General features: G+C 38.0%; 1 protein-coding gene across 1 annotated transcript; it reads right to left on the minus strand.

The window, feature by feature from the left end:
* Nucleotides 1-448: 448 nt before the first annotated feature.
* Nucleotides 449-4,891, minus strand: LOC104238487 (probable myosin-binding protein 4). Its single transcript, XM_009792846.2, has 4 exons — nucleotides 4,660-4,891; nucleotides 3,010-4,473; nucleotides 1,296-2,881; nucleotides 449-903 (listed from the first exon to the last, which is right to left on the minus strand). The coding sequence occupies exons 2-3, from the start codon at nucleotides 4,199-4,201 to the stop codon at nucleotides 1,323-1,325; spliced, it is 2,751 nt and encodes a 916-aa protein (XP_009791148.2). The 5' UTR covers nucleotides 4,202-4,473; nucleotides 4,660-4,891; the 3' UTR covers nucleotides 449-903; nucleotides 1,296-1,322.
* Nucleotides 4,892-9,746: the final 4,855 nt, after the last annotated feature.

Genomic DNA, 9,746 nt, shown 5'->3' on the forward strand with positions numbered 1-9,746 from the left:
AGAGACGAAGGGTCACCGGACCCCGTTAACCTCGGCTAAAATTCTAGATATATATATGTGCAGATATGTCGGAAACGGTTATATATTTTGTCGGGAACACTTGAGATCAAAAGTCTTATGGGGCACTAGTTGAACAATCCGCTCATATGCCCGGTCACCTTCAAATCATGGGTCCGCCTCTGATGTAATAACAGATAAATTTCTCTTGAGGCTCATATTATATTCCTCCAAAGTCCCAATCTCGTCGTATTGTAAAGAATCATTAAGATTAAACGCAAAATATCTTGGGTAAAAGAGGCAGTCATTCTCTGCCTAACAAATGATATATAGAAATGAGAATGGGAGGGAGACTCTGCATTTCATCTTGCCCATACAGAAGATAAAAGAAACTGAAAGGAAGTGAAGAAACAAGAACAGAAAAAGAAAAAGAAAAAACAACAGAGAGAGGTTGTCAACACAAGAAGCAAATTAGGAAGTCCCTGAAGAACCTATCTGCATTTACACTTGTAAAACCTGGTAACAAAGCCCAACCTTGAGAAAAATATACAAAACTTACACCATAACCCCACCATTCAGTCACATTTACGACTAACAAAATTGTGAAAAAGGACCAAAAAGAGGAAAAGGAAACAAAAAAGAAAAGACAATCTGTAACTTTTTTAATCAAAACCAATTTAAGAGGAGAAGAGACCTGAAAAACAGAACCTCAGACCAGTTCGCGATCATGAAAACTATTTCTTTGCAAAGAACAGAGGAGAAGTGGCACGCTGTATATTTGGCTGCTTCCTTTCTTTCCGGTTGGTTATCTGCAGTTTGGCTTCTCCTTTCCTACTATGAGCTGTAAATAGTGATGCATCTCTCTGCAGCTTCTCTCTTCTGGCACGAAAAGCTCAGCAGCAGAATCTTCCATAAAGGAAGTAAATAAATTAATTAAAGTTAAATAAAAGGAATCCTGTAAAAAGCAAGGCATGGTAATATTATACAGACCCAGAAAGGTAAAATTTTGGTAGGTGATAAGGTACATATCCATAGGTCATAGGGACAAAAATAGAGCAATAATATCTTCAAGAGCATAGGATGTGGCTTAGGCAAAGTCCAAGGCCATTTATAGTTGAAGCATCTATCTTAGCAAAACCTGAATTACTAGGAGTCTCGCTTATAACAACTCAACAAAGTTAGTATTCTCTGTCAATCCTCATCCCCCAACATAATATTCAATGATAAATGTACAAAACAATCTTTGCACACAAGAGATCAGGGTCACTAGAATGCTAGTCATTTAAATAGAGGCTTACCTTGTATTACTTGAAACTTCAAAAAAGTCATCTCGTCTTAATCTCAATTTTCCGTATTTCTTGCAGCCGATGAGCTATTTCCTGAATAAACTGTATCCCCTCATGTCCATTCTGGAGCGAGTTAAAAGCATGCATGAGGAAATTACAGTCATTCTCAAGTGCTTGTAACCTCCCATTAAGCTCTGAAATTTCATTCCCAATAGCAGCTACATCAATTTCACCTCCAAGAGAGGAAACTTTTTTATGCTTAATGTCCAAATTATTCTTATCTTCACTAACAATACCATTGCCTAAATCAGCAGGCTTGTCAGTGGAGCCTCCATTTGATTTTGGAAAATCATTGCGCATGGATGAAGAACTCTCCTCCTGTTGGGAATTAGTAGTTCTCATATCAGCAGTTTTTTTCTTGACTTGATCATCAACATCTTTCTCTATCCTTTCTGAATATCCATTATAAGAAACATTATCTGAGACCTGTCTGCCAGAAACTTGAAAAAGCTTTTTCTCCAAGTTCTTCAGATATTGTGAAATGCGGAGCTTTTCATCCTCGAAGTTACATATTGAATCGTTAAACTCTCTAGGTTTATCACAGTTTTTGGATATTTTAGCAGTTTTGGAATCTGAACTGCCACTGAGCTTGTTCTCAATATGATCTAGACTATTATTTTCAGTCATTACTTTTTCCCCTTTCTGGTTTTTATCCTCCTTGCCTGGATCCTCTGCTGCTAATTCATCTGTATAATTATTCCTAAATAATTCTAATTCTGCTTCCAGATCTTGCAACTCTTTCTCCCTTTCAGCAAGGAGATCGTTAGCTCTTTCTAGTGCCTCCATATCATACTCGGCTTGTTCTTCCATCATTCTTAAATATTGCAAAGCCTCCATATGAAGTGATGCCTTCTCCTCTTGCAACCTTGTGATCATAGCCATTGCCTGATTTGCAGCAATGGCTGAAGCACTCCTTTCTTCCTCCAGTTCCTTGTACAGAGCATTTATGCATCTCTGATCATGTTCAACTTGTCGTTTCAACCTATCAACAATACTTTCGCCCTCAATTTCATTGATGCTGAATCCATCTGCTGGTTCATTACCAGAATCATCTCTCTCCACGAAGGCAGATTTTGGACGCAGACGTTCATGTTCAACTTGTCGTTTCAACCTATCAACAATACTTTCGCCCTCAATTTCATTGATGCTGAATCCATCTGCTGGTTCATTACCAGAATCATCTCTCTCCACGAAGGTAGATTTTGGACGCAGACGTACCCCGTCGGAGCTAGAGGCATCACTTCTTTGGTGGTCATTGCCATGATCATGATTCCTATGACTTGCAGTTTGAATTCCATCCATCTCAGAAGTAGAAAGTTGGGGGAGTGACTTCATACCTTCTCCAGCTTTTCCAGCATCACTTATTGCACTTGGTTCTCCAAGCCTATCTGATACTTTTCTCTCTCCGTAGCTCAGAGCAGATATATCGGCTTGAATTTGCTTTGGTATAGATGGAGCACTGTCATCTAAATCAATTGGAGCTTTCGCATTATCCTTCACAGTTATGTTGTTTCCTCCATCAGTTGCTTCAGTCAAATCTACAAAATCATTTTACAAAGATAAACAAATGAAAAATAGGAACTCAACTGCTTTTCTTGGAAAAACAGAACAAGCAAGTGTATAAGACATACAGACTCATAGCAATCAAAGGCAAAGATCAGCTTACTTGTCTCTTGGATGTTAATACTGGACGAAGGCAAATTGGTTGCTGATATGAGCTCCGACAGTACAGAGAGGTCTGAGATACGAGGGAGAAAAATGTTCGGCTGTGAAATCACTCCTGATGTGTGATGATTTTCTAAAATGTTGTGTGACTGGGTGATATTATCTAATGAAACGAGCTCTGGCATTACCGAAGGACTGGCCTTAGGAGAAAGATTTTCCCAATCAAGTTCTGCTAAGCCATGCCCTACAAAATCATCACATGCCCGAAAACACACATTTTTGCCCGAGCTGGTGGCCAGCTGCATTGGCTGATCCAAAAGAGAAGGCCTGGATTCAGATGATTGTCGAACCTGATTCTCTGGAGTCGCAGCCTCAGTTCCTATTTTCTGTGTTGTTCCTTTGCCACTTCGAACATTGTCTTCTGATCTAGAATCATTTTTACTGCGAGTAGCAGAACATCCGTCATCATCATCAGAAATCTGGATTTCAGACTCAGAATCTGAAGTAATCTTCAGCTCTGTATATCCTACATGTGATAAAGGGTCAACACCAGCAGTCCTTGCCCTAGGTGAGTCTGGCCCAGAAATCTTATCCCTGATTTTCTTAAAGCTATCACGGCGGCTGAAACGGCTACGACCTGGTGCTCGTGGTAGAGGAGGTTTGACATTGGCCTTAGAAGCACCAAAACCAACTGAAGTTAGCTGGAGCAATCTTTGAGCACTTGATCGAGCTCTCCACGTCTTGTGACAACAAGAACAGCTCCACGGGCCAGGAGAACTAGGTATAAAACTCTTATTCCCCAGTTTAGCCATCATCAAATTATCCGACTCTTTAACAAGTACGTTCTCAGTAGCAAATGAAACAAGGCATTCTTCACACATAGCACGAACATCAGCAAGATTACCATGAACATGACAAAACACTTGAAATGATATCTCCTCTTTATGGTTTCTGCACAAAAGTCTCCTATAACATCCAGTTTTCTTGTTTCCAAATACGTGATCAAACCGTGAGCACAACATACATGGCGTCTGCAACTCATAGTAACTGGCAAATTTGGTGATCAAGTATGACAATGCCGTATCTAAAAACAACATAAAGATCAAGAACCATTCACAAGCCGCAGAAGACAATACTGTCATAAATCCCCGCGGATTTCTCTGCTTACCAGATGAAATCCCTCTTGCAGCCATTGCCACAAAAAAGATTCAACTTCCCAAATCACATTACATTTCCAGGGAACCAAACCAATGACCGCCTGTTGATCACTAAACACAATGACGATAACAACAACCACAACAATTGTTTTGCTCCTCAATCCAATACTAATTGGGGACGGTTATATGAATCTTCAACATCCATTTAAGCCTATTTGGGCCCATTCATGTCAATCACTCAACAAATATAGAAACAATCCCCCTTTTCTCAAATCTATATCAGCAAATTCAATATCTGACAATAGACCCTGAAAAACCAAGAGACCATAGGGAAAAAAATCAAGAATACCCACATATGTAAAAATTACAATTGACCCACGACACATACATTTGCATGCGACAATAGGGAAGAACAAATAAAACCCCCAAAAACTGAGAAATATGAATTGGTTAAAGTTATAACGGAATTTCAACACAGAATTGAAAGATCATACCTGTGGATGAAGCTTATGATTAACAGAGAAATTGAAAGAAGAAAATCATCATCAGCATCACCACCAAGATTAACCAATAGGAGAAGGATAGAGAAAAAAGAATGAAGGGGCGGGCTGAAAATTACAACGAAATCCTTTGGTCCCAAGAAATGACTGACCGTTGGAACCAACAGAAATTCAGATTCCTAGTTGTCTGCATAAAACACGACACAAAGCTTCCACCTCGATAGTTGACTTCTCTATCCTTGATATTCTGCACTGCACTGTTATAAATATATTATATTATGGATGTTCATTTAGTAATCCGTTATAAATAAGCTTTCTGAAGAAGCTTATTCATATGGGACTCCATCGTAAATATGTTTATCTATTTAGTACTCTATTGGAAATAAGTTTCCTGAATAACCTTATCACTTCGGTACCCGGTTATGGATAAACATTACCCCGATAGAAGATTATTCATACCAGGTATAATAAGCTTATCCTTTCAGTACCCAGTAATGGATAAACATTACCTCCGGTAGAAGATTATCCATATCGGGTATAATAAGCTTATCCTTTCAGTACTCCGTTATGGATAAACATTGCTCTCAGTAGAAGATTATCCATATCTGGTATAGTAGCAACTTACACAACAACTTCCTTTCTTCTATAAATAAGAAGAGATTTCAGTTCATTATGTACATCAGTTTGAATTCGAATAATATAACAGTTTCTCTCTATACTTGTCTTTACTTTACAGTCTTTATTTTATAACACGTTATCAGCACGAGACTCTGACATCTCGAGCAAATACTTTGAAAGTATTAGAGGTAAGAACTTTCTTTTCCTAAATAATGTCAAATCTTTCTAAACTTGAATTTGTAGCCCTGGATATATCGGGCAAAAGCTACATGTCTTGGGTGCTTGATGCTGAAATTCATCTTGATGCGATGGGTCTGGCAGACACCATCAAAGACAAAAATCAAGCATCAAACCAAGACCGTGCCAAAACAATGATATTCCTACGCCATCACCTTGATGAGGGCCTGAAAATGGAATATCTCACTATTAAAGATCCAGTCATACTGTGGAATAATTTGAAAGATAGATATGACCACCTGAAGATGGTCGTTCTTCCACAGGCACGTTATGATTGGACTCATCTAAGGCTACAAGATTTTAAATCTATCAGTGAGTATAATTCTGCTATGTTCAGAATTATTTCCCAATTGAAATTATGTGGTGATAATATTACTGATCATGATATGTTGGAGAAAACTTTCACCACTTTTCATGCCTCGAATATGCTCCTGCAGCAGCAATATCGAGAGATGGGATTTAAAAAGTATTCTGAACTTATCTCACATCTTCTTATAGCAGAGCAACATAATGGGCTATTAATGAAAAATCATGAAAGCCGACCTATTGGTTCTTGTCCATTCCCTGAAGTGAATGAGACGAACTTCCACCAAGCTAAACGTGGAAGAGGTCGTGGCCCCAGTCGTGGTCATGGCCGTGGTCGGGGAAGAAACCCCAATCATGGTAATAATAATGCACCAAAGAAGCCTCCTCACCACCAGCAGTGGAAAAGGAAGGAACAAAAGCATGAAGCGGTGCAAGCGCCAAATGCAGAAAATGCATGCTATAGATGTGGAGGAAAAGGGCACTGGTCACGTACTTGTCGTACGCCAAAGCACCTGGTTGAGCTTTATCAAGCCTCCCTGAAGAAGACAGAGAAAAATGCTGAAGCAAATTTTATTTCTGAAGATAATTTAGACTTCATGCATTTGGATGTAGCTGATTACTTTGCACTCCCAGAAGGAGAAACAAGTCATGTAATCGGTAGTGAATCTGTAGAAATGTAAATATTTTAATTTTTGTTGTTTGTAATAGATAGTATGGTTATGTAATTGTTGTACATAAATAAAAGTTATGCTTTGATAATGATGTTTACTATAATATATTTTATTTATGTTATTTTGAAGAATATGGATAACCCTCAAATTATGTTTGGATCAAAGACAAATCATGAAGATATTTGTGTTATTGATAGTGGAACAACTCATTCCATATTCAACGATCAGAAATACTTTTCTTATTTGCATAAGGAAAAAGCAAATGTTTCAACAATTTCTGGTAATATAAGTTTGATTGAAGGCTCTGGAAGAGCCATAATATTTCTGTCTAAGGGAACAAAACTTATTATAGACAATGCATTGTTCTCCTCCAAGTCCCGAAGAAACTTGTTGAGTTTTATAGATATCCGCCGAAATGGGTATCATGTTGAGACAATAGATGAAATGAACAGGGAATATCTTTGTATTACAAAGAATATTTCTGGCCAGAAATGCATTGTAGAAAAGTTACCAACTTTATCTTCTGGCTTATACTATTCAAAAATTAGTACAATTGAAGCACACTCTATCGTAAACCAGAAGTTTACGGATTCAAATACTTTTGTGCTTTGGCATGGCCGTTTGGGCCATCCCGGATCAATAATGATGAGACGAATTACTGAAAATTCGAGTGGGCATCCATTAAAGAACTTGAAGATTCTTACAAATGACGAATTTTCTTGTGATGCTTGTTATCAAGGAAAAATGATCACTAGACCATCACCAATGAAGGTTGGTATTGAATCCCCTGCCTTTTTAGAGCGTATACATGGGGATATATGAGGACCTATTCACCCACCAAGTGGATTGTTTAGATATTTTATGGTCCTAATAGATGCATCTTCAAGATGGTCTCATGTGTGCCTACTATCATCTCGCAACCTGGCATTTGCAAAGCTATTAGCCCAAATAATTCGATTAAGGGCACAATTCCCAGATTATCCTATAAAGGCTATTCGCCTTGATAATGCTGGAGAATTCTCATCTCAAGCTTTTGATGATTATTGTCTATCCGTTAGGATAAAAGTTGAACATCTTGTAGCTTATGTTCATACTCAAAATGGCCTTGCAGAGTCATTTATTAAACGCCTGCAATTGATAGCAAGACCACTACTTATGAAAACAAAATTGCCCAATACTGCTTGGGGCTATGCTATCTTGTATGCAGCATCACTTATCCGTCTCAGACCGACACATTATAATAAATATTCTCCGTCATAATTAGTTTTTGGTCATGAACCAAATATTGCCCATCTACGAATTTTCGGATGTGCTGTATATGTGCCAGTAGCACCACCACAACATAGTAAGATGAGACCACAAAGAAGGATAGGAATATATGTTGGGTTTGAATCACCCTCTATTATTCGCTATCTTGAACCATTGACAGGAGATTTATTTACTGCTCGATTTGCAGATTGTCGATTTGATGAAACAAATTTTCCACAATTAGGGGAAGAGAAAAAGGAAATCAAAAGAGAAATTGTGTGAAAAATTTCATCATTATCTCACTTTGACCCCCATACCCCTATATGTAATCAGGAGGTCCAGCAGATCATCCATTTACAGAATATAGCAAATCAAATGCCAGACGCATTTACTGATTTAAAAAGGATAACTAAGTCACATATCCCAGCAGAGAATGTGCCTATCCGAATTGATGTCCCAGTAGGACCATCTACTAGCATGAGAGATAGTGAACCTAAAGCACGCCTGAAGCGTGGTAGGCCTTTGGGTTCTAAGGATCGAAATCCTCGAAAAAGAAAATCGACAAATGATCAAAACGATACTATGAAAGGATCTCCTGAAGAGACCCAAAATCTGATTAGTTCTGAGATTCCTGAAGAAATCAATGAACCCGAAGCTCATGTGAGTGAGGAACTTTTAATAAGTTCGATCGGTGATGGGATTAATTTAAATCGATCTGAAATAGTGGTGGATAATATTTTTGCATATAATGTTGCACTTAATATTATGCAAGATAGTGAGGATCTTGAACCTCGATCTGTCGAAGAATGTCGACAAAGATCTGATTGGCCAAAATGGCAAGAGGCAATTCAATCGGAATTGAAGTCACTTGCTAAAAGAGAGGTCTTTGGACCAGTAGTCCAAACACCTGCTGGTATAAAACCAGTTGGTCATAAATGGGTTTTTGTGCGAAAAAGGAATGATAAAAATGAAGTTGAAAGATACAAAGCTCGCCTTGTTGCACAAGGATTCTCACAACGACCTGGAGTCGATTTTGATGAAACATATTCACCTGTTATGGATGCCATAACATTTCGATATCTCATCAGTTTAGCACTACATGAAAAGCTTGAAATACATCTAATGGATGTAGTTACAGCTTATCTGTACGGTTCACTTGATAATGAAATTTATATGAAAATCCCTGAAGGATTTAAAATGCCTGAAGCAAAATCTCAGGAAATGTATTCAATCAGATTACAAAGATCTTTGTACGGTTTAAAGCAATCTAGGCGCATGTGGTATAATCGTCTTAGTGAATATTTGCTGAAAGAAGATTACATAAATGATGTTATTTGTCCATGTATTTTTATAAAGAAAATGGCATCAGAATTTGTTATACTTGCTGTTTATGTTGATGATATAAATCTTGTTGGAACTACAGAAGAGCTCCAAAAGGCAATTGAATATCTTAAGAAAGAATTTGAGATGATAGATCTTGGAAAGACAAAACTTTGTCTTGGTCTGCAAATTGAACATTTAGCAGACGAGATCTTTATCCATCAATCTGCTTATACAGAAAGGGTCTTAAAACGCTTTTACATGAACAAAGCGCACCCATTGAGTACACCAATGGTTGTTCGATCACTTGAAGTGAATAAGGATTTGTTCCGACCTACAGAAGAGGACGAGGAACTCCTTGGTCCCGAAGTACCCTATCTCAGTGCAATTGGTGCACTAATGTATCTTGCTAATGCTGCAAGGCCTGACATAGCATTTTCTGTTAATTTACTAGCAAGATATAGTTCTTCTCCTATACGGAGACATTGGAACGGGATTAAGCATATATTGCGATATTTAAAGGGAACTATTGATATGGGTTTGTTTTATACTAACAAAGATAGTGCAGACCTTGTTGGTTATGCAGATGCAGGTTATTTATCTGATCCCCATAAAGCTCGATCTCAAACCGGCTACGTATTTACATATGGAGGTACTATCATATCATGGCGCTCCACAAAG

The sequence above is a fragment of the Nicotiana sylvestris genome, chromosome 9 (genome assembly GCF_000393655.2).
Source record: "Nicotiana sylvestris chromosome 9, ASM39365v2, whole genome shotgun sequence".
NCBI classification, from domain to species: Eukaryota; Viridiplantae; Streptophyta; class Magnoliopsida; order Solanales; family Solanaceae; genus Nicotiana; species Nicotiana sylvestris.